This window comes from Tursiops truncatus, chromosome 6, assembly GCF_011762595.2.
Source record: "Tursiops truncatus isolate mTurTru1 chromosome 6, mTurTru1.mat.Y, whole genome shotgun sequence".
NCBI classification, from domain to species: Eukaryota; Metazoa; Chordata; class Mammalia; order Artiodactyla; family Delphinidae; genus Tursiops; species Tursiops truncatus.
Window position 1 is genome coordinate 108,099,574 of NC_047039.1, and position 24,421 is coordinate 108,123,994.

General features: G+C 56.1%; 2 protein-coding genes across 13 annotated transcripts in view; both read left to right on the forward strand.

The window, feature by feature from the left end:
- Positions 1–24,421, forward strand: part of SLC27A4 (solute carrier family 27 member 4) — a 36,240-nt gene that overhangs the window by 1,862 nt on the left and 9,957 nt on the right. For all 3 annotated transcript variants that reach the window (XM_073806678.1, XM_033858730.2, XM_073806680.1), the window contains exons 3-15: positions 1,425–1,819; positions 3,107–3,265; positions 4,712–4,781; positions 4,889–4,980; positions 5,801–5,910; positions 6,180–6,389; positions 6,559–6,685; positions 7,235–7,372; positions 7,497–7,661; positions 7,752–7,898; positions 10,130–17,806; positions 21,853–21,923; positions 22,399–22,559. In XM_073806678.1, the coding sequence (XP_073662779.1) occupies positions 1,425–1,819; positions 3,107–3,265; positions 4,712–4,781; positions 4,889–4,980; positions 5,801–5,910; positions 6,180–6,389; positions 6,559–6,685; positions 7,235–7,372; positions 7,497–7,661; positions 7,752–7,898; positions 10,130–10,287 (1,771 nt within the window). In that variant the 3' untranslated portion in view covers positions 10,288–17,806; positions 21,853–21,923; positions 22,399–22,559. The remainder of the gene's footprint in view (positions 1–1,424; positions 1,820–3,106; positions 3,266–4,711; positions 4,782–4,888; positions 4,981–5,800; positions 5,911–6,179; positions 6,390–6,558; positions 6,686–7,234; positions 7,373–7,496; positions 7,662–7,751; positions 7,899–10,129; positions 17,807–21,852; positions 21,924–22,398; positions 22,560–24,421) is intronic.
- URM1 (ubiquitin related modifier 1) overlaps positions 17,651–24,421 on the forward strand; it is a 29,149-nt gene continuing 22,378 nt past the window's right edge. For 4 of the 10 annotated variants that reach the window (XM_073806682.1, XM_073806681.1, XM_033858741.2 and 1 more), the window contains exons 1-2: positions 17,670–17,806; positions 21,853–21,923. In XM_073806682.1, the coding sequence (XP_073662783.1) occupies positions 17,772–17,806; positions 21,853–21,923 (106 nt within the window). In that variant the 5' untranslated portion in view covers positions 17,670–17,771. Of the gene's footprint in view, positions 17,807–21,852; positions 21,924–24,421 lie in introns of all 10 variants that reach the window. The other 6 variants (XM_033858747.2, XM_033858743.2, XM_033858742.2 and 3 more) reach the window with 5 other exon arrangements.

Consider the following 24,421-nt stretch of genomic DNA (forward strand, 5'->3'; position numbering starts at 1 on the left):
AAGTCTCCTCCCAGGGAATCTCCTTAACTTGGTGCTCTTTATCCTGGAGCAGACTTGGGGTCCTGGGACATACATCAAACACCGGGCGTGTTGAGGAGACATCTGTAAGGAGTCCTAAGAACATGCTCTAACTTGTGAGAGGGTGAAGAAGAACCCTGTGGAGGAGGCCCTGTCCTCCAGTTGGCATGAGTCTGAGAGGGCACTGAGTTCTAGAGCAGGCCCTGAATCATGTCAGGGAGAATCTGCTTCCCAGAGAAAGTCAGGGATGGTCCATGGGGATATCCTGTACCAGAAACACCTGCTGCTACCTCCTCTGTGAAAAGCGCTGAGCTGACTCTGGGGCCTGGGGTGGGGAGGGGAATGAGGCAGCCCCAGACCTGGGCCAAGCTTAGACTGGTCAGGGAGACCGGAGGGGACACAGTCAATCCCTAAACTGGCAGTGCCATGCGGGCAGAGACCCTGGCAGTCTTAATCACGGTAGTATCCCAGTGCCCAGCACCCCGACCCACACCCAGAACAGGTGGCTCGGCATTTGTCAGTCTGAGTTGATTGCAAAAGGAGGTTTCGAGTGGCCACTGCAGGAAGGGTGGTCGCGGCAGAGAGCTGTGGGAGCGTGAACAAAGGGAGATGGCTTCAGGCCCGGGCCCTGGGGAATCAGAGGAGGCCTCCTGGAGGAAAAGCAGTTGTACTTGAGAGTCATCTCAAGGAAGTGGGAGCGGGGGACTCCAGCCAGAGGGCACGGCATCAGCAAAGGCACAGAGGCTGGGGGGCCAGGAGAGTTCAGGGGTCAGAGGTGGCACGGGTGGGGCAGGAAAGGAGGATGTTGCCAAGTGATTCCACAAACACTTATTGAACATCTACCCTGTGCCTGGCACTGAGCAGCGCCCGGGGGCAAGATGGTGAACAGGGCGGACCTTGGTGGGCTCACCGGGAGGGAGATGGGACAAATCGCAAACTCGTCCTTTTTCACTGCGGCAGTTACGGGGAGAGGGACAATACGGGGGTGTGGGAGGTCCAGGAGGAGGAGTTTGGACTTTGACTTGGGGCCCTGTAGTCGTGGAAGTCCCCAACAGAGCAGCAGACTCAGAGCAGAGCTTAGAGTGTACTTGGAGTTGAACTCTGGAGCCGGACAGGACTGAGGTTCAAATGTCAGCGCTGCCACGTTCCACCCGTAAAGCCCAGGGCAAGCCCTGGCACCGGTTTCCTCCTCTGTACCGGGGAGGGAGTAATCGCCCGGGTCCCTGGTGTTATCGGGTCCCTGATGTTATCGTGCAGCATCAGTGAGCCGCTGCATGTATCGCTGCCCCGCACACAGGTGCTGGGAAAGGGGTGTCACAAGTGATCAGACCAGGGCCTCCGGACCCCCACTCCCAAGCCCAGCAGTCACAGCTCCCTTGCTCATCCCTCTCCCACCCCACACCCAGCGGCGGCCTAGTGCTCCTGAAGGTGAAGGCCAAGGTCCGACGCTACCTGCGGGAGCGGCGCACGGTGCCCATCTTGTTCGCCTCCACGGTCCAGCGCCACCCGAACAAGACGGCCCTGATCTTCGAGGGCACGGACACCCACTGGACCTTCTGCCAGCTGGATGACTACTCAAGCGGCGTGGCCAACTTCCTGCAGGCGCGGGGCCTGGCTTCGGGCGACGTGGTCGCCCTCTTCATGGAGAACTGCAATGAGTTTGTGGGCCTGTGGCTGGGCATGGCCAAGCTGGGCGTGGAGGCGGCGCTCATCAACACCAACCTCCGGCGGGACGCACTGCGCCACTGCCTGACCTCCTCCCAGGCCCGGGCCCTCATCTTTGGCAGCGAGATGGCCCCAGGTGAGCCCCGAAGGGGCAGGGGATAGGCAGGGAGTCCCACGGGACTGCCACAACCCCCCCCCCCCCCGCCCCCCCACCTCCAGCCCTGGGAGAGTCTGTGTGTCTCACCGGTTAAGGGCATGAGCCCTGGAGTCAGATGGCCTGGGCTGTGCCCCTGGTAGGCTGGAGACCCAAGTGAGACCCTGTGCTTCAGTCTCCTCACCATAGCACCTGCCTCCTGCTGTTTTCAGGGAGACACTTCACCTGAAGTATTAACACAGTGGCCGATGCTAGGTGACCCCTCAGACATAATGGTAACTGTTCTTGTGACTAATTAGGCCTCATCTATAAAATGGGGACAAGAATCTGTTCCCTGCTCTCCTGCAGAGCTTATGTTTATTGGCCACCGCGTTGGGCACTGACCACGTGCTGAGTTTGGGGCTTTACAAAAGCAGCTCTAATCTCCACTAAGCCTGGTGAGGTAGAGATTGTCATCTTGGCTTCACAGATGAGGAGACTGAGGTTCAGAGTGGCGTGAGGCACTCACCCAGAGCCACACAGCTGTTAAGTGACAGAACCGGGGTTTGATCTCTGGCTTTGACCACAGTGTCCCTGTTCTCTCTCCCCATGCTGCTCTGACTGTGGAATAATGGGCAGGAGAGGTTCTTAAGATGCTGAAAGGGGAGGAGGAAAGATGCAGCAGGGAGAGGGGAGAGGGTTGGACAAGTCAAGAGGAAGCCAGAGGAGTTGTGGCCGTGTGGGCCAGACTGGCCTACGCTCAGGGCGGGTGAGTATCTGGACATGTGTAGTGCACAGGAGAGCCTGAGAGAAGGTTCCCACCCTCTGAAGAGGCTGGAGGGCTGCCGGCCTCTGACCCCCCACTCCTCCCTCCTAACCAGTCCCCCATAGACTAGCATAGTACAGTGGGTAGGGCCATAGTAAGCCTTGGTGTGAGATAGAGCTGACTTTGAGTCCCAGCTCCAGCACATTCTAGCTGTGAGTGAATCCCTCCCATTCTCAGCCTCAATTTTCTCATCTGTAAAATGGGCGGTTATTGGTACCTGTTTCCTGGGGTGTGTGCACAGGAGCATGCATGTAAAGAGCCCGTGGTGTAGTTAGCCAGCAGCTAATGGGAGCCGTTGCTCCTCTCAGCATCTTCCTTACGACGAGGTCCCAGGTGCTTCACCCATGTCTCTGCCCTACCCAGCCAGCCTCCCCTGACAACATGCTCAGCCCCGGCACAAGCAGAGGTCCTGGGAACACGGGGTGTCCTGGCCTGCCTGCTGATCTGCCTTGTTTCCCCCACAGCTGTCCTTGAGATCTGTGCCAGCCTGGACCCCTCCATCAGCCTCTTCTGCACCGGTCCCTGGGAGGCCAGCGCAGTGCCCGCCGGCACGGAGCACCTGGACCCCCTGCTAGAAGATGCCCCCAAGCACCTGCCCAGCCGCCCCAACAAGGGCTTCGTAGGTGGGCCCCTCACCCCCACGGGGGGTTCTAAGATGGCCAGGGACAGAGCAGTGGCCTCAAGGCCTGGGTTCTTCTGTAAACTTGCTGCGTGACCTGGAGTGAGTCATGTCACCTCCCTTTTCCATCCGGGAAAATGAGGACAGTGATCCTGGGCTTACTACGAAGGCTGCATGAGCTGATGTGTGTGAAAGTGCCAGGCACACAGAACGCAGTTCTTGAACAGCCTTCGTTGACGCCTGACTCGCGCAGGATCACGTGGAACCCAGGAGCCTGCCTCGCCTGAGTTTGGGCTGCGCTTGGACCAGGGGCGAGACCCTTTGCATGGTCACCCACCACCGTTCAGCGCAGGCCCCTGTTGGTCTGTGATCCCCTCCCTGCTCTGGGCTGCCTCCCCCGACTTCTAGGCAGCCTTCCAGGCCCTCTCACCTCTCTTCCTGCCCACTCCAGCCCGCCTTCTGCAGCCCGCGGCTTGCTGCATCGCCTGGGGGTTCAGAGCCTGGGCCAAGTTCACATCCCAGCTCTACTGCTTCCCATGTATGACCCTGAACACCTGAGCTGCCCTTTGAGCCTCGGTTCCCAGAGCCATAAAATTGGGGATGGCAACAGAACCTGTGTTTGAGGGTTGGAAAAGGTCCAGTGGAAAGCTAGGGTATGACCGGAAGTGCTCAGTAACTGGCCGTCATCGTCATTATCGTTTAACCTCTGCCGTGTGTGGATATGGTCCGCCGGGTGCTTTTTTAAGCTCCTTGAGGGCGGGACTCTGGCTGGTTGAACCTGGCACCAAGCCTAGGGCTGACATACTGCACGCGCCCTGAGAACGTGAGATGGTTACTATATAACGTGCAGAGGCATTCCTGACCTCCTGGAACCTCCAGCCTGGTGGAGCTGACCTCACACAGAAACCATAACGTGACAATCCCTGGTCCTGGCAGTGGGGGAATACAGAAATGGTCAGTGGTGCAAAAGCTACTTCTGCACCCGGCTTCCTGCAGCTAACCCTCCCCACGCAGTAGGCATCACCTCCTTCGAGAAGCCCTCCCTGGTGCCACCTCCCCTCCCTGGAGCCTGGGTCAAGCACTGCAGCTGGGCTTTGGCAGGCCCTGTGCTTCCCAACACTCTGCGCTCAGTATTGGAAATACCCGTGTCCTCATCTTCCTGTCCCACTTGGCTCTCACCTCCACCCAGGCAAGGCCTGTGCTCATCTTAGTCACTGATGTCTCCCCGGGCCTGGCACAGAGCGAGGGCTCGGAAAAAGTTCGTTGAAGGAAGCAGTGCAGGCATTAGAGCAGAGAGTGGTGCCTGGGCTCATCAGTGTAGGCTTTCTGGAGGAGGTGTGATGGGAGTGGGTGTTGAGTGATGTACACCTACAGATGTCTGCCTGCCTGACTCTGTGCCCAGCCCTGTGCTGCCCCCTCTCACAGCCATTCCTGTGTCTGTTTTCTTCAGATAAGCTCTTCTACATCTACACGTCAGGCACCACAGGGCTGCCCAAAGCTGCCATCGTGGTGCACAGCAGGTAAGGGGAAGGTGCCCTGGGGGGAGGCCTGGGGATGGTGGGGCCTCGGAGCTGCTCCTCCTGCCTTTCCAGCGGCCCACAGAGCCCTTGGCCCTCTGCCCTCCCAGGTATTACCGCATGGCTGCCCTGGTGTACTACGGCTTCCGCATGCGGCCCGACGACATCGTCTACGACTGTCTCCCCCTCTACCACTCTGCAGGTATTCCAGGCCTGTCCACTCAGCCTCCAGCACCCCCAGAGTCTTGGAAGCCCCACCCTTCTTGGCAGGCAGCATGTCGCAGTAGAAACATTTGAGCTTTGGAGTCAAATCTGGGTTCAAATACAGACGTGGGCATTGATCTCTGAATGAAAGTGGCCACACCAGCAAAAGTGGTGTGTGTGGCTGTGTCCCGCAGGGCACCTGGGCTGGTCTGACCATTCAGGTCGCTTCCACAGGTATGCACAGTCTTAGGAGCTGCTTGGTCTTAGGAGCTTTTAGAAAGACAGAGATGGAATAAATGTAATTCCTGCCCTCAAGGTGCTTAGGGTTTGGCTGTGTGTGTTTGGGGCAGGATGAATGATGGGACCCTATCCTGACTCTTAATACAAGAAATGGCATTGAGTATGGGGAGAGGCAGGGAGCAGGAGCTCAGTTCAAGGGAAGAGCCCAGTGATGGCCTGGAAGGCTTCCTGGAGGAGGTGCACCCAAGGCAGGCAGATGTGAGGTGCAGAAGCTAGGCGGGCTAGCTCAGTGCCCCCTGGCTGAATGGTAGCGTTACGGGTATGGGAGCAGGAGCTTGGGGCCAGCTCCAGAGGCCTCAGAGGACAGTCTAAGGATTGCGTACTCGATCCTATAGGCACTGGGGAGCCATGGAAGGTGTCTGACTGGCGAGAGAGATACGACCAGTTAGTGTTGGAGGGACAGGACAGGAGAGAGAAAGGGAAAGAGCCTTTGAGGAGATTGGGCTGTACAAGAGGAGGCTCTGGAGGGAAGGGTCTCCTGTCTACCTGACCTCTGAGGCCCACCCCTCTGCCTTCAGGAAACATCGTGGGAATCGGGCAGTGCCTGCTCCATGGCATGACGGTGGTGATCCGGAAGAAGTTCTCAGCTTCCCGCTTCTGGGACGATTGTATCAAATACAACTGCACAGTGAGTGAGAGGGGAAGGCGATGAGCATCCCCGTCCCCTCGGGACCCTCCCGCCAGGTCTACCCAGGGACATCTGTCTTACAGCTGAGGGCAGCCAGCCATTTATTTGGGGCAACACTCCCGTTGTTCAGATGGGAAAACTGAGGCCCAGGGAGGGAAGGGATTGCACAGCCGGCCCCTGGGGTAGTAGGGGTAGGGGCTTGGGGGGTTGGGGGGCAGTGAAGTAAGAGTAGCCTCAGGGGCCCAGACTCACACCAAGTCCATCCCCAGATCGTGCAGTACATCGGTGAACTCTGCCGCTACCTCCTGAACCAGCCACCCCGGGAGGCGGAAAACCGGCACCGGGTGCGCATGGCACTCGGCAACGGCCTCCGGCAGTCCATCTGGACCAACTTTTGTAGCCGCTTCCACATTTCCCAGGTGGCCGAGTTTTACGGGGCCACGGAGTGCAACTGCAGCCTGGGCAACTTCGACGGCCAGGTGTGGCCCAGGTTGGGGACGCAGATGGACCACGGAAGGCACGGGTGGCAGAGGGGAGAGCAGAGTTCCGGTGTGGGAGTGTGGGTGCTGGAGGCCCCCCGCAGCCCCCAGACTGTCCAGTTTCAGGCCCATGGTGGGAGCAGCTGGGCCCGAGTCTCGGCCTTTGCAGGTGGGGGCCTGTGGATTCAACAGCCGCATCCTGTCTTTCGTGTACCCCATCCGGCTGGTTCGTGTCAACGAGGACACCATGGAGCTGATCCGGGGGCCTGATGGCGTTTGCCTTCCATGCCAGCCAGGTCTACCCTAGGGTTGCGGTTGGGGGTGAGAGTGGGAGGGGCTGACTCAGGAGGGGGGTGGGGCTGGTGGGTGGGGAGCCCCATCCTGGTCAGCAGCCAGAAGTCATCTTCTCTAAGGGCTTCCAGGCATTTATTTCTTCATCCGTGCATCCGTTCAGTCACCGTCCCATCCACCCAGTCCCTTCGTGCACTTTCGTGTTGTGGACCCTGGGCCCAGGCCGCCTCAGCCCCCCAGCTCTGTGCCTGAGTCCCTCACCTGCACGTGGTTGTCCTGAGGAGTCCATGTGGTACAGCTCTTTAAGCAGAGCCAGGGCCCTGGGAGTGCCGGCTCTGGTTAGGCCGTCCGTGTAGGGCTTGACCACCCTGTCATTTGTTTGTTCGACTTTCCATCCATCTGTTCAGTGACCAGACTTTACCAAGACGCTCCCTGCCCTCGGGGCTCCCCGGGTGGGGCGGGGGAGAAGTGGGCGTTTCTGTGGACAGCTGCAGGGTGCACTCAGTGTGAAAGAGACCCCAGGGCAGGTCTGACCCCACCTCCCCTGCCCACAGGTGAGCCGGGCCAGCTGGTGGGCGCCATCGTCCAGCAGGACCCCCTGCGGCGCTTCGACGGCTACCTCAACCAGGGCGCCAACAACAAGAAGATCGCCAAGGATGTCTTCAAGAAGGGGGACCAGGCCTACCTCACCGGTGGGTGGGCACCTCTCCCTAGGCCTTTGCCGCCCCTCGGGTGGGGGGGGAGGGGCCTTTCGCCACCCTCCGAGAGCACCTCCCCGGGAACCCCCGGGACCCAGCTCACCCAGCTCCCCTCTAGGTGACGTGCTGGTGATGGACGAGCTGGGCTACCTGTACTTTCGGGACCGCACGGGGGACACCTTCCGCTGGAAAGGCGAGAACGTGTCCACCACGGAGGTGGAGGGCGCGCTCAGCCGCCTGCTGGCCATGGCCGACGTGGCCGTGTATGGCGTCGAGGTGCCAGGTACCCGGGGAGGCGGGAGGTGCCGGCGTGTGTGCGGAGGGGCCGCAGGGGCCATCGCCAGCCGCTCACTGCCCACTCTGCCACCCCCAGGAACCGAGGGCCGGGCCGGCATGGCCGCTGTGGCCAACCCCTCTGGCAGCTGTGACCTGGAGCGCTTAGCCCAGCTCCTGGAGAAGGAGCTGCCCCTGTACGCCCGCCCCATCTTCCTGCGCTTCCTGCCTGAGCTGCACAAAACAGGTCGGTCCCCACCCCCGACCCCAGCTCCAACTCGCAGGTGCCAGGCCAAGGCCCCTTCCTGGGTCCTTCTGAGAGGCCGGGGTGCCTGTCGTTTTGCCTTCACCCACAGCCTTGCCATGTGGTTGGTAACCTGACCTACCTGTGGGCAGACCCAGGCTTCAGGGAGAGAGGGGGCACCCATTCTCAGTGGGACAGCTGAGAACAAATACCGACCGAGTGTCTAGTCTGCTCCAGGCACTGTGCTAGGCCCTGGGGGTACAGGTGACAAATTCCGGCAGGACCTGTGCCTTCTGGGAGCTTCTAGAGCAGCAGGGGAGGCAGCCACAGGATGAGGAATTCCAAAGATAAAGAATGGAATGCAGATCAAACTGACAGGAAAGTGAATGAGGGGGCTGGGGGTGACTGGGAGGCTCCCCTGAGGAGGTGCGGTTTCAGCGGAGACCTGAGAGTGAGAGGGAGGGAGGGAGGGAGGACTTCGTGGGGGTGGGAGGCCTTCCGGGCTCTGGGAACAGCCACTGTGGAGTCCCTAAGGCAGGGAGGCACTTGGCTGCTAGAGGAATGAAAGGAGGCCCCCGAAGCTGGAGCAGTGAGGGGTGGGCAGCGGCGTGAGGTGGGATGGCAAGGGCAGCAGGGGCCTTGTGGGCCGGGGAGGGGGGCTTGGACTATACCGGGGGCAGTAGGGAGCCACAGAAGTGTTTGAGCAAGGTAGTGACCTGGTCAGATTCCTGTCCTGTGTGGAGGCTGGGGGAGGCTGCAGGTGGCCCGGGGGAGGGGCGAGTGGTGGGTCCACCGGCACACGGCGGGGTGGTGCCCTCCTTCTGTCTGTCGGTCCTCTCGGGAGCTTCTCTGGGCAGGAAGCTCTGAGGCTCATGCCCCGACCTCCCCTCCACTCTCCTCAGTCCTGGCTGCCTCCAAACTTACTTAGGGCTCAGAACGGCCATTTTATTTGCTCACAATTTGTGGGTCAGCAGTTTGGGGTTAAGTCCAGCTGAGTGTTCTTCTGTTGGCCCCATCTAGGGTCAAATAGTGCCATCGGGTGTAAGAGGGCCACCCTCACGTGGGGCTTCCGGCTGGTTGGCTCTGCAGTGATGTCCACAGAACGGTGGTGATGGCAGTGCACTCTAGCTGCGCTCTGCGCTCTCCGTCACGGCAGCTACCAGCCCCGAGCGCTTGAAGTGGGACCAGTGTGACGCGGAAACTGAATTTTAAATTTCGTTTCATTTTCATTAAATTTGCGTAGCCACATATGGCCAGTGACTACCCACTTAGCGCCCGTCTAAGCGGCCCTTCCTGGGGTGGTTCTGCTCTGTTCCATGTGGTTTCTCCTCCTTCAGAGGCTAGACTGGTCTCAGGGCACCCCGAGAGGGTGGGGATGGAAGCTGCAAGGCCCCTTGAGGCCTAGACCACCCACAACATGGCCTCTTCCGCATTCTGTGAGTCAGAGCCAGTTGTAAGGCCAGTCTGGATTCAAGCAGCCGTTGAGAAAGACTCCATCTCTTGCTGGGAGAAGTGGCCAGTCCACGCGGCAGAGGAGTACCTGGGGAGAAGCTGTAGCCATTTCTGGCATCTGTCACACCTGGGTTCAAATCCCAGCTCCATTGCCTACGAGCTGTGTGACGTTGGCTCAGATATGTGCCTCTGAGCGTCAGTCTTCTCATCTATATAGAGGGGCTAAGACTGTTGATTGAAAGATGCATAATTTATATTACATACTATTAAGGGGAAAAAACACGAATTGAGCTATTTCAGAGATGTTGAAATCTGAAATCTTGTGCATCTTAGAATCCATAGAATATGGCTGTGCACCTGCCCCTGGGGTTGATGTGCAGATTGCATGAGATCACGCCTGTACCTGGGAGGTGCTCAGATGAGGGGGAGCCATCAGGGAAGACCTGCGGTCTGGTCCTCACTCTGCTGTCACTCAGCATGTGGCCCTGAAAGAACAGCTTGTCTTCTTCAGGTCTCCGTTTCCCTGTCTGCAAAAAGGCGTGGGGAACTCGGCCCCTTCCCCTTTGCCAGGGCTGCTCTGAAGAGTGATACATAATGTAATGGATGGAGCCTTTGCAAACTGTAGAGGGCGGTGCCCCTCCTCCCATGCCTCCCCTTTCCGGTGTCCTCTGCAGCCCTCCTCTCCCTTCCTCAACCCTGGCGGGAGGGCGGGTTCTGAGAGCTCGGGCCCCTGCCCTACACCCTTCTGACCCTTCTTCCCCCTTGTCTTCTCCCTCCCTCAGGGACCTTCAAGCTACAGAAGACAGACCTGCGGAAGGAGGGCTTTGACCTAACAGTTGTGAAAGACCCACTGTTCTACCTGGATGTCCGGAAGGGCCGCTATGTCCCTCTGGACCGAGAGGCCTACACTCGCATCCAGGCAGGCGAGGAGAAGCTGTGATTTGCCCCGAGTCCCTCTGAGGGCCACCGGATGCTGGACCCAGAGCACCAGCTCCCACCCCAGAGGGTTCCTGGGCAAAGCCAGACCAAAGCAAGAAGGGCCTGGCCTCACAACCCCGAGGTGCCGACCCCCACCCCTCAAAACTGCCAAGGGACTCACTGCTGCCTCCCCCTCCCCCCGAGGCTTTCTGTGAAAGCCTCATCCCCATGTTGTGTCTTCAGGGGGCCTCTGGGCCCCAGGCTGAGACTGAGACTGGGCCCCTCGGGATGATGTCTTAGGGCAGGACAGGGGAGGTGGAGGGTCACCAAGCACTCTCCAGAGAACAGGCAACTTGTAAACGGGACCAGGGCAGAAGCCCCCAGACCCAGGAAGCCAGCAGAGTGGGCGGGGGCAGCAGTGGCCGTTGATCAGGTGTCCGAATAGGATCCAGGCCCTGGAGCCACTCAAGCGTCCTCAGCCCTGCCGGTGCCTCTAGGAGGGCAGGAGAGGGACTGACCTGTAGCAGGCAGCCTGGACCTGTAGCAGGCAGCCTGGACGGGGCACCCGTCTCATCCCCCTCTCTCTGGGTGCCTGCCTGGCTGTCCCTCAGGCAGGGCCTCTCTGTCTTTGTGGGTCTGTCCTTGTCCCCTCCTCCGTCTCCGTCCTGGCCTGGCTATGAAGGGAGAAGGGGTGGGGGGCGCTCAGGGGCCAATAAACTCTGCCTTCCTCCCCCTGCCCGTGTGATGCCACCTGAGCTCACCCCATCCTGCTCAGGCCCCAGCTTCTGCCCCATTCACTCCTCCATTCATTCGTTCATTTGGACTGAGGGATATAGCAGGTTATCTTAGATGGGGGGCAGTTCCCACCTGAGCCTGGCAGGGTGTTTTAACAGCATGATCTTGAGAGTCTAAACCAGCTGTGTCACGAGCTTGCGCGTTGGGCAAGTGACTTTGTCGTCTCTGTGACAAGGGAATGATCAGTTAGGATTCAGAGAGCTAAAGGGAGCCAGTATGAGGAAAGGGCTGTTCAGAGCCGCTGAGGGAGGGAACCCTAACCCAGCACAGGGTCCCATCTCCAGACCCTTGCCCATGCTGTTCCTTCTCCCAGGGGTGCATTTTCCCAGGGGGTTTGGCAGGGGGGCTGTGCAAGGCAGAGCAGGGCTGCCTAACCGGCTGGGTAGAGTCTAGGAAAGCTTCCTGGAACAGTGTTTGCAGAGCTGTCAGCAGTGCCAGCGGAGGGCCAGCTGTCCCCTAGGGCCCAACCCCTGGAGTCGCACGCAGGCTGGAAATGTGCACAGCCCAATGGAAAGGGGGTCCACCCCAAGCCAGGGCAGCAGGCAGCGTGTGTGCCCCAGGGCGTCATCTTCACTATTTAACCCTCAGCACCGTCTGTCACTTGACTGAGGTCACACAGCAAGTAGTGGGGACTGGAATGCCAGCCCCAGCCCCTTGCCCTTCCCACTGCTCCTTGGTGCAGAAGGCAACAGGAAAGCCAGATGAGCTTCCATTCCACGCATGCTTGTGGAGCCAACTGTGAGCCACACCCCAGGCCAGCAGCTGACTGGGTGGTGGGTGACCAGGGTGAGAAATCTGGGGTGCCTCCTGGGGGAGTGACCTTTGAAAGATAGTGGAGTCTGGTGCCACTCTTGGGAGAAGAGGGAGGCAGCGCTGGAGTTGGCCCCTGGAGAGCGAGGCTGATGCGGGTGGGGTTTGGGAGTGGCAGGCATGGCTGCAGTGCCCTAGTGTGACCAGCAGAGGACACACGGGTCCTGCAGAATCCAGTCCAGCCTTTGGCGCTCAGCCAAGGGAAGCTGGAAGGAGGGAGTGCAAGTCCCCACTTCACCCCCAGCGGTACTCATCCCAGAGGACTCTGTGGTGGGCCTTTGATCAGGCTCCCAAGGGGCTGGACTTGGCTGACAGTGAAGCTTTGTGTCTTTAACCCGCAGCAATGACTGCTCTCCGACGGGAAGGAGCCCCCCAGTGGTCCCTGTTCCTTTCCCCTGGTTGAACACAGTCACCCAGAGGCAGTAAGGAGTGGTGGTTAAAAGCTCCTGCTGAGGAGCCGGTCAGGTCTGAGTTCAAGTCCATTTGCCAGGCTAGGCCTCAGTTTCCTCTCCCATAAATGGTGGTCTAGGAATCCCTACCTCGGGACGATTGTGAACGTGTAATGAGATCGTGCTTGGAAATCTCTCAGCACGGGATCTCATGCTGATAGCTGTGCAGTACGTGGTAGTTAAAAGAAAAAAGGAGCAGTGTTGAGGTGTTAAGACCCCAGACTAGGCCCGTTTCCCACTTCTGCACCAGCAGCCGCCCCCAGCCCCTCCATGAAGGGACGGGGCTGGTGGGCCCCTGGGCCTTGCAGCTCTCCTGTCTGCCTTTGGTTATCCCAAACCATGGCTGCGTGAGTCATCCCCCGCCACCCCCCACCCCCCGGGCCTGCAGTCGGTGCTCAATACCTGCTTGTGAAGTTAAGGATAGCTACTGTTTACTGGGCATTTCCTGACATTTACATAGCACTTCACAGTTTACAAAGCACTGTGTAAGTCCATCAACGGAGCAGATGCTAAAGCCCTACTCTGTGCAGGGGGGCGGGGCATGGTCAGATCTGCCCTCAGGGAGCCCACTATCTGGGGCAGAGGAGAGGGTCCTAGCCAGTCAAGAAGCAAAGGGTGTGTGCTTAGCTGCACCCTAACCCAGAGCCCTGCTCGGCGTGTGGGGGAGGTGAGGAAGTCGCGTTTCATGGTCAGAGAGGCTTTTCACGGAAGAGTCATCCAAGAATAGGAGAGGGAAGAATGGCCCAGACAGAAGGAGCCACAACACATAAAGGCCTGGAGGTGAAGGGCAGGGAAGGGCGAGCAGGGCAGATGAAAGAAGGGCAGTGAGGCTGCAGCGGTGGGACTGGGGGGAGAGTTGAGGCAAGGTATGCAGAGTGAATCCTTTGTGGGCGTTTCTTGCACACTTGAGGACTGGGGGCTCAGCTAGGAAATCCTTTGCCTTCGACTTGCTGACAGCCACCACGTGTGGAGCACTTCCTATGTGCAGGACGTGAGGCCAAGCACTTGATGTGCGTTATTTCATTAAATCCGTCACACAGAGCAGCTACAATTTTTACCCGCACTCCACAGATGAGGAATCTGAGGCTCAGAGAAGCTAAGTCTCTCCACAGACCACAGGGCCTGTGAATAGCAGTGCTGGGATGCAAGCCCCCTTCCCAGAGCCTCAGTGTTCCCATCTGCAGGCTGGGCCGGGGAGGCTGGAGGGGGCCTGCCTTGAGCGTCCCAGAGGTCCTACCACCCTTAGACAGGCGAGTGGCTGCCCAGGCCAGTGCTTGGTGTATCACTTTCAATCCCTGGGAAGAAGGTTAAATACCTCTGAGGGGCCTATTGAGGCGCTGGCGGCAAGGGAAGGGGCGACCGAGTGACTTTCAAAGGGGCCTGAATGCGTGGCCAGCCCTCCCCTGGAGGAGGGGGCCCTGCTTCCTCCCAGCCTAATGATATTCTGGGCTCAGCCCTCATCTTTGGCGGCAGTTTAACCCGAGCCGGGGAGGATTTCTTTCTCACTGATCTCAGCTTGACACCCAATTAGCACAAGAATGGGAGGTGGAAGCCTGCAAGAGGCGCCTCCCAGCCTCCCGGGGCGCAAGAGGGGAGCAGGCGGGGAGACAAAGGGCAGCGGGCAGGGGGGCCCCCCCGCGCCCTCGTCTCCCCTGCAGACCCCGCCATTGTCTCCCTAGGAGCTTCAGAGGGGATGGAGACCAACACCCGGCTAGCCGGCCTGCTGGAGGGACAGGGTTGGGGCCCAAGCCCCTCTTCTGCGTGGATCCCAGGGGAAGGCATTTGGGTGAGCCAAGCCCAACAGGACGCAGCGAGGGTCAGGGATCCTGAAGGCGCAACAACCTGGGGTCGAGGCCTGACACGTAGGGGTCCGTGAACAAGTCACCGGTTCTCAGCCTCAGTTTTCACATTTGAAAAATGGCGCTAACAGTAGCCCCTGTGAGGCATCAATCAGGTCATGCATGTGAAGCTCCTGGCAGAGGCAGAGTGGGGGTCAGTACTCGCTGAATGAGTATAACATGTTAAACTGTTATTGTTACTAATTAGGAGGTTGAGTAGGGTAGGCTTGGGGTCAGGAGAAAGGACTTTCTAAGAATGAGAGCCAGGCATTCAGAGTGGGCTGACTTACCGAGAAGTGAGCTCCCAGTCTCTGGGGCTTTGCCAGGAGAAGCTGGAGGCCCCCCTGCCTGTTGAAATGTGGGAAGGGTTCCCACTCCTCTGGCCTCCCTACATGCCCTCTCCTGCCCACCTCCACGTCCCACAATTCCTTGGGACTTGGGCTTCGATGTGACTTCCTCTGGGAAGGCTTGCCTAACCCCAGGGCTGGACAGGGCCGTCCTCCAGCTCCCGCAGGCCCCCGTGTTCCCCCTTCATGCTACTGATTGCACTGTGTAGTCTATTTTCACATCTGTGTCTTTTCCAAAACATCAGCCCTAGGAAGGCAGGGACCCCTTGGTTTTGTTCACCATTGTGTTCCCAGCACCAGCATTGGACCTGGCACTTAATAGGTGCTCAGTGAATGTTTGTCAAATGGATGAAGCTTTTCAAAAGCTCCTTAGCTTTCCCATTCCAGCCTCAGAAGGCAGCGGTTCACAGGGTTAGAGGATATTCAACTCATAGAGGTGGGCTAAATTCAGAGGCCTTTACCTTGTCAGCAAAGAGAAGACATTAAATGGCTTTGAGCAGGGGATTGATATGTGTTTGCTCATGCATTCATTCATTAACTCATTCAGCAAGCACCTACCAGATCTCTACAATGTATGAAGCTCTTTATTATGAGCTAAGGCTCTAGGATGAATCAGGCAAGGTTTCTAGAGCTCAGCCCTTGGAGGAGCCGGTGGAAATATCTTAGAATATGTGTGTGTGTGTGTGTGTGTGTGTGTGTGTGTGTGTTTTAATACCTCACTGTGCTGCTTGTGGGATCTTAGTTCCCCAACCAGGGATCGAACCCAGGCCCTTCGCAGTGAAAGTGCAGACTCCTAACCACTGGACCGCCAGGGAATTCCCTAGAATATTTTTGCTGAAAAGACCTTAAGAGATCATTTGGCCCCAAAACCTTCTTTACAGATTGGGGAGACTGAGTTTCACAGTTTCCACTGGGGCCTTTCCATTTACCACAGGATTCTTCTGTGCTTTTCGAGGACCAGGGCTGTCTCATTTGCCCTCATTTTGCCAGTGACCTGGAACCGTGCCTGATACACGGAAGGTGCTCAGGGATGTCTGTGGAGTCGAAATATACAAGGAAGCCAAGGCCAGAGGGAGGGAGTGGGAGGCAGGCAGGCCAGAGAAGTAGGTGCAGGTGAGAGGTGATGGGGGTGGCAGTGGTGGAAGAACGGAAGAACGTGGGGTTGCAAAATCAGCTTAGCAAGGAGACGAGTCCAAATGTGGTGACTGTCTGGGTGTGGAAGAGAATTAAGAACAATGCCCAAGGTGTCTTGCTGGGGTGTTTCCGTGGATGGCAGTGGTATCCTTGAGATGGGGAACAGGGGGAGCCCGTTTTAGGATGCGAGGTACTGTGCCAAGAACTCACTTAGTTCTGACTGCAACCCTATGGGGGCTGTTACTGTCTTCATTTTACAGATGAGGAAACTGAGACACAAAGACGTTAGGGACTTAACCAAAGACACAGTAGGAAGTGGTGGGACCTGGATGTAAAGCCAGCAGTTGAACTCCCAGCTCTTAGTGATGACTACATCCTTATATCCACCCTTAACCACCAGGCTACCCCACCTTCTCTACTAATGCTTGGTTCGATTTTGGAAGTGTGGTTTAGATGCCCTGGGAGATCCACTTCACCCCTTTTGTGCCCTGGGCTTTTGTAACAGGCTGCAGTGGTCTCCCTGTCTCTTTCCCTGTTCCCCTCAAACGTTCTCCACACTGCAGCCAGGAAGGTTTTTTTTTTTTTTAAATACATTTATTTATTTATTTGTTTGTTTATTTTCGTTGCTGCGAGCGGGCTTTCTCTAGTTGTGGTGAGCGGGGGCTACTGTTCATTGCGGTGCGTGGGCTTCTCACTGCAGTGGCTTCTCTTGTTGTGGAGCATGGGCTCTAGGTGCGCAGGCTTCAGTAGTTGTGGCGCATGGGCTCAGTAGTTGTGGCGCACGGGCTTAGTTGCTCTGACACATGTGGGATCTCAGACCAGGGCTCGAACCCATGTCCCCTGCGTTGACAGGCAGATTCTTAACCACTGCGCCACCAGGGAAGCCCGGATATTTTTTAATATGTTTATGTATGTATGTATTTATTTATATGCCACGCCTCACAGTATGCAGGATCTTAATTCCCCGGCCAGGGATTGAAACCGCGCCCCCTGTAGTGGTAGCACAGAGTCTTAACCACTGGACCACTAGGGAAGTCCCAGGAAGGAGATTTTATTTTATTTTATTTTTTATTTATTTTTTTTGGAAGGATATTTTAAAACACAGTTCTAATAATGTCACACACACACACACACACACACACACACACACACACACGCCCCACCCAAAATCCTTCCAAGGTCTACCGTTGCTTTTAGAATAGAGACTGAAATTCTTACCTGGCTCGCAAGGCATGATTTGGCCCCTGCCCACCTTTCTAGCCTCATCTCTTACCAGGCCCTCTGTTCCCCAATTTCCACCTTCTCTTGGTGTTCCAGCACGTTCTCCCACCCAGTCTTTGCACGGTCTGTTCTCGCTGGAATGCTCCCAGAGGTTTTTCTCCCCTCACATTCACCTGGTTAGCTCTACTCAGGCTTTAGCGCTCAGCCCAAGTCCAGTCCAGTCCATTTGCATTTTGAAGCTCTTACAATTCCAGATCATTTTTCAGTTTGAGATTTTACATTTATTAGCATGACTCGTATGTTTATTTGATTAGTTTCCCCCACTAGACTGTGAGTGCCCTAAGGGCTGGAACCTTGCCTATCCCGTTCACCCCCGCATCCATTAGCACCAACCAAAATGCCAGGCACATGGAGGACGTACAATAAATATCTGTTGAATGAGAGCAATCCAAATCGACAGGGCGGTTGGATTGCTAGTCGATGGCTCAGGAGAGAGATTTCTGGGCCGGAAGTAAAGACTTGGGGGTCACTTATAATTCAAGACGAGTGGACGGGCTCGTCCAAGCGGTGTGCGGACTGAAGAGAACTGGTAACTAGTGCAAGATAAACTGTAACGTGGCTCACAGTCTCCGCACCAAGATGCCAAAGCTCTCCTCCGCTTAGCTGCGGCTCATGCCAGTCGCTGCCCGCCCTGGTTGTTGGAGCCCCATCCCTAAACTTCACAAAAGGACCAACTCAAACGCCCTCAACCGGGCCCATTATCCTCCAAGCTCAGCTCCCTGCTCCAGGCCTCCCTCCAATAGCTGAGCAGGAGCGTTTCCCTGGCACCGCCTCTTCCGTCCGCAGCAACCGGAAACGAGGCAGTAGCGTCGGAAGTTGAAGAGAGTTTCCTGTGAGCGCGGCTTCCTCAACATGGCAGCGCCCTTGTCAGTGCAGGTGGAGTTCGGGTGAGTCACAGAGCTGGGGCGCCGTGGGGATGGAATGAAGTCGTTGGGCTCGGAACTCCCCTCCCTCTGCCTTGGGGCCTGTCACGACCGAATCGCCGAGGCTCCCGGCGACTTCCTTGAGCTACGGCACCCGCCTCGGAGAGCTTGAGAGGTTCGGTCCGCCTGGGCCACGAGGCCGTATGTCCGGGAATAGAGGCGCACGCCGGGGCGTGGAGGTGCGGTCTGGGCCCTCCTCCGTACCCTGAGCCCTGCTGGACTCAAAAGGCTTGATGGTTAGCGGGCGGCCTCTCTACCTTCGTTGTCAGCCCCGTTTTGGAGCAGGCCCGTGTGTCTGGTATCTGAGTTCCTCGGATCGCGAAGGAGCACCTCCAGCCCCTGATTTCTTTCTTCTGGCAGCAATTTCCGTTTACACGGTTCTTGGAGCCTTGTTTCTCGTGGGGTGTGTGGCCAAGACGAGATTCCTTTCCTCCCTTTCCCAAGATTTGGGGGTGTTGAACAGACCTGAACCCCTTTCAGTACATTCAGTAAACCTGCTACTTACCAGTCATATTACTGAGTGCCTCCTGCAGCTCCTGAGTCAGGGGGCGGTGCGGGGCTAAGTAAGGTAGTAGCACAGTGGAGGAGACTAACCCTGATGACAGTACAGTATGCACAGGATGAAAAGTGCAGGATTGGGGCACACACACCAATAACTGAAGAAACAGAGGAGGGAGGAAGTCTCCTCAAGCCACTATCTTCTGCCTCCTACAAACAGAAGGTTTTTCATCTGATTTCGGAGCTGAGAGAAACTGCAGAGGTTAGAAGGCAAAGAAGCTGAGACCCTAGGAGATGGGTGATATAATTTCCAGAGTCCCATGGAAAAGCTGGGACTAGATTTGTCTTTGTGTGTGAAGATAAACAAGACAAGGCTTATGTGAAAGGAAAAGTCCGGGATGGGAATCTAAAACCTCTGCCCGTAGATGCCTTTCCTTCCATTGGATGCCCCCAGTTTCTTTCATGTTTTTCCTTCATTGCATAGCCCATTCACCAGTCATTTATTGAGTGCCTACCATGTGCCAGGCGGTGAGCCAGGCACAGAGGATACAAAGATAAATAGAACTTTGTCCGTGCCCTCCAGTGTTCAGCGTTTCTGGCCCTTGCAAGGGGGTAGTCTCATGAATGTTAACTGCATTTTAATTGATGATATTGTCTGGCCCCACGGGTCCAATTAGAACTATGTTTGTCTGGCCTCCTGACTATATTGCTTTTCTGACCCTTTGCCCGGCTATGCCCACCCCCATAGCCTGGGGGTTCTAGGAGGATCCCTGCCGCTTTGACAGGCCTCAGCAGAGCTGAAGAGGGAGAAGCTGCAGATTGCCAGTGTTAAGGCTTATCTACAGCCGGCTTACCTGTCATGCTCACTGAGTCAGACATGGTGTTTGTTCCTCAGAAATGTCTTCTGTTTGCTAGGTTCTGTGCTGGCAGCAGTGGGGAAGTCATATGAGGAAGATACGGTCTTTGCCCTCCAGAGCTTACAGACTAGCTTGAGCACCCGTTTTCTGGTTTGAGCATCTCTCAGCCTCCCTTACCCCCAAGAGCAGTAGTGAACCCTGGCAAGGCAAGACAGCGTTCCCTTCACCCACCACCCCAGTGTCCCCTGAGAACTGCAGCTTCTTGGGAAGCAAGAATGCCCAATATGTATGCCAAGCCCAGATTCCTTCCCTCTTGGTCTCTGTCTCAATGCATGTTTTTGCCCCGGCCTTTCTTTCATTTCCTACGTCTCTTAGCAGACTTCCCTCATCCTTTATTCTGAACCTAAGGAGGTTTGCAAAGAAGCTGCCTTGCCCATCATTCTCTCCCTTGTGTCCCTCAGTTCCACCCCAATCCTTGAAGAGTCTGGGTTAGGCCTTTGCCTCTTTCCTCTGAGCAGATATGGTCCCCTCAGCCCCACCAGCTCTGATAGACGCTCTAGAAGACCTCGCCCACCTTTCTCCCTCTTGTCCTTGACCAGTTCTGCCGTCCTCATCTTGCCTCCTGAACAGAGCATTTTCTCAGGTCACAGAGGATGCAGAGTATGTAGTACAGATGTGAGATGCCCTCTTCTTCTCCCTTTTCCTCCTCTTTTAGTCTGGGAGGTATTGGCAAAGGGAGGGAATGCCATTGAAGTCAGAGAAGAAGTGAGGGAAATGGGCATTTTCATTCATTCATCAGATATTTATTGAGTGCCTGCTGTGTACCAGGCCAGCAGGTGGAGGGGAAATAAATACAAATATATAAGGTAAAAAGATGAAGATAAACTAGAAAAAGTGAAGGCCATATTGGGAATGTCTGTACCAGTCACTGGTACCAACAGACACCTCCCACCGAGTACTGGGGAGCAGAGGAAAGACAGCTATCTTAGGTTGTAATGCCTTAATTGCGTTTGAATAGGAAATCCTCTAGAACATAAGAGTCTGGCTTTGGTTCTCTTCTGGGACCAAAACAGGCCCCTCCTGCCTCCCTGAATCACTCTAGAAGCTGGGCATGCACCTTCCTCCCCTCCAGATGTGCTGACAACAAAAATGTCAACCCCTCCCTCGAGGGCTAGTGAACCCAGCAGTGACAGGTCACTCTCTGAGCCAGACTGGTTCTTTATCTGCTTGTGAAGGGAAAAACAGCCCTGGCCTCTGAGCCTGGCACCACCAGGTTTGGCCAATCTGAGTTGTTTGCCTGGATCCCCGTGCTTCCAGTTCCCACTCCTCTGACCCCCAACTCCTGTCGCCCCTTGCCTGTCACCCTCCCCCACCCCAGCTGCTCCATGTGCCAGCCCCCACCCAGGAGAGAACGAGGCTCTTGGAAGGGGATAAATGGACGCTCTGTGCGGGCTTGCAGCTGAAATGGCCCTGTGCACGACCACAGATGGGCCTCCTCTCCCCCTCCACATTTCTGCATCAACAAAGCATGACCTTGTTTGGATGACAGTCGCCCCATGTTTCCCCCATGACAATGCTTGCCTTGCCTTTGCCTCCCAGTGGACTGTCTCAGGACATCTCTGTTCTCTGAAATTGGGGAAGGGTGGTGGGGTGGGAGGCATCACATCCGTCAAAAGTCTGTTAAGGCCTTCTCAGTTAAGATCCATGTGAAGTCTGAGACGGGAATGGAGAGACCCAGGGGGAGGAGCAGTGTGGGGCACTGAAAGAGCCCAAGTGTCTGCATCCTGAGCCCTGGCTTCTGCACTTGGCTTTGAGCATCTCTGCTGTCCCAGTCTTCCCTTGGCCAGGTGTTGGCACACAGAAGTGAACCAGACTCTGCCCTCAAGGGGCTTCCTGACCTTTGGGGGAGTCTTGGTTGTTTCTGCGAGAAACCAGTTAGAATTCAAATCCTAGTTCAGCCACTGCCTGTCTGGCCTTGGACAAGTCATTTCTGGCCCCAGTCTGCTTCTCCACTGGTTGGAGTTAATAATACCCACCTCCCTCCTGCCTTCCCTGGGATTCCCTGAAGATGAAATGAGAGGAAGAATGTTGTAGCAAATGGCAGGGTTATTGCTAAGCCCAGTGGGGTCTCTTACCCTCCAGCACTGTGGTGCGCCCACCAGGCCAGCAGCGGGGGTGGGCATGGGGCACAGGCTGGGAAATTTCAAAGCATCGCCAAGCCAAAGGAAACCTCTAGATACGCAGGGTCTCTAGTGTGCCACGTGGTAGCTTCTCAGCATTTTTGCAGGTGGAAAGACTAAGGCTTCAGAAGATGAAGTCACGTGCCCAGGGCCTCGCCATCAGGTGCAGGTAGAGCCTGGTCTCCATCTTAGGGCCCACAACTCCAAAGCCTGTGCTCTGCCCCTGTGTGCTAAGGCAGAGGAATAAAAACAAGAATCTGCAAATTTGGATACTTAAATATTAATAAAAATTGTTTCTCTCCTGCTTTACCACATCAGGAAGCCACATTTGAGACTTGATCACTGGTACCCAGGGTGTTCCTGAACCTTGGGCTCTGCATCTCTTGGGCCTCTGGAGCCACCCTCCTCCTCAGTTTTCAGTCTCTGAGGCGTTTGCAGGAGCTCACCCAGCTCTTTCTCTGGCCCTCCTTTGCAGAGGCGGTGCGGAGCTCCTGTTTGACGGTGTGAAGAAGCATCAGGTCACCTTGCCTGGACAGGAGGAACCCTGTGAGTATGGGCTTTCTGAGCCCCTCTCTGGGGGCCACTGGGCAGGAGCTGCTCCACAGGGTCACTCAGCCCTGTTCAAGTGAGAATGGGTAGAATTTCCCTGGCCAGTGAGGAGGAAGGAAGAGAAATCTCCAAGTTGTCCCCGCATCCTCTCCGCAATCAGCCAGCTTTGTAGGGAGGAGATGGCCTAGCTTAGTCCTTACGAGCGCGGGTTCTGTATTCAGACAGACTTGCGTTTGTTTTGGTTTGGTTTTTTTTGGCCGCGCCACGCAGTTTGTGGGATCTCAGTTCCCCAACCAGCGATTGAATGCAGACCATGGCAGTGAAAACCCGGAATCCTAACCACTAGGCCATCAGGGAACTCCCTGGACAGGCTTGAGTTTGAATCCCCTTAGCCCCTTAGGCCAGTCACCTCACTTTTCTGAGCTTTAGTGTTCTTATCTGTGAAGTGGGGATGGTAATCCCTATCTCTCAGGGTTGCTAGAAGGTGTCAGCCAGCTGTACCATGCACTGGACGGCAACAGAGAGATGTCCTCATGAAGGAGGTAACCTTCGTCAAGAATGGAACAATGCAGACGGGCTTACGTGGTGGGAACAGGATTTGGATGAGAAGAAAAGCATCCAGCCAGAAAGGAGGTTAGAGGAGGGAGGTTGACTAAGGGAGACGGGGGTATTTCCATGTGTTCATTCAAACACCTGTTCACCTTTCTTTAGCGAATGTGCACTGAGCACCTCCCATGCTGCAGACCATGTACCAGGCACTGGGGAGACAGACCCTGCCTTCAGACAGGGGGAGGGAGAGAGGAGTTGATTTCCAGAGGTCCAGCTGGGTAAACAGCAGTGTAACCTAGAGGCAGGGGCTGGACATTGCAACTGCGGAGGTGCTCTGCAGCCCTAGCAGTGGATCCTAGCAAGAGCAGAATGTTCAGGGACGAGAACCCGTCTCACCGAGGGCTGAGATACTTCTGGGAAGAAGATGAATTCAGTTCTATGAGGAGGCAGGGGAATGAGGTTCCTGGAGGTGAGCAGTAGAAAATGGTCAGGTGAGGTTTGACAGGAGTCTTCTGGGGCTGGATGTGCATCTGCCAAGAGTCAGACAGTTACTGCCCAGATTCACTGGCTACCAAGGCTGTTTCTGACCCTCCCTTGGGTTGGAGAGCAATGGCATAGGGCGGGTTTGTGTGCCACATTCAGAGGCCAGGGGACACTCACTAAGGGACAGAGGGCACTGCCCCCTGGAGCTGGGTGTGGGCATTAGGCTGGGGTTAAATGTCAAGACTGTGGGATTGTGTCCCTGGTGGGGGAAGACCCAAGATGATAAAGGCAGTGGTTTCTTAGTTTGACAGATGGCTATGCAGCCTTGGTAGAGAACAAGGGGCTCTCAGAAGCCTCTCAAAGATTCAGCCATAAAGACTTATCTGGAAAGTTATTAAAACATCACAAGTTATTATTTATTTCCCCCTGCTTTTGCTTGGCATGCAAGTCCCCGAGTTTAATCATTCCAGCCCCTTTCATTCATTCATTGGCACCAAGTGCCAGGCATGGAAGTAAGTACTTTATTCTTTCCTGTAATTGGCACACGTGTTTTTGAACGTCTCCTTTGTGCCAGGCACTGTACTAGTTGCTGGGTATTTGGTCGTAAGCAAAACAGATATGGTTCTTGCCCTAATGGAGCTTACAGAGTAATGGAAGTGGAGCCAGGCAGTGAAGAAGTAAACACGCAAACGCGTAACTGAACAAGTGGTCAACACTGGCATGAGGAGAACAAAAGGGTGCTTTGAATGAGACAACAGGGTGGTAAGGGAAGGCCTCTTTACAGAGGTGACCTTGAGGCTAAGTCCTGAGGAACGGAAAGAAGCCACCCTAATAAATTGGAGGGAGAGTAGAGATGCAGGGGGCCCACTCCAAGCACAGAGGATGGCACTTGTGAAGCCCCTGGGCAGAAGGCCTTGGGGTGGTCAAGGACCTGAAGGAAGGCCAGTGTTGTAAGGGGCACAGGCTGAGTGTGGCATGGTAGGCAAAGCCGCAGCTGGTTGTACCAATAATTGTCACAAATTCTTAGGTGGTAGCTATCATTATTATTCCCATTTTAAAAAGTGGAAACCCAAACCCAGAGATGTCAAAAGTCTTACCCCAGGTCATGCTGTTATATAAATGGCAGAGCTGGGGTTCAGAAGCAGATGTCAGGGTCGCCGCCGTCCTTGCATGTTACCACTAACCCATTACCTTTTTTTTTTTTTGTGCTGTACGTGGGCCTCTCACTGTTGTGGCCTCTCCCGTTGCGGGGCACAGGCTCCGGACGCGCAGGCTCAGCGGCCATGGCTCACGGGCCCAGCCGCTCTGCGGTATGTGGGATCCTCCCAGACCGAGGCACGAATCCGTGTCCCCTGCATCAGCAGGCGGACTCTCAACCACTGCGCCACCAGGGAAGCCCCAACCCATTACCATTTATCCCAAGAGGTTCCCTGAATCACATAACATCTCAAACGTGCAGTGTA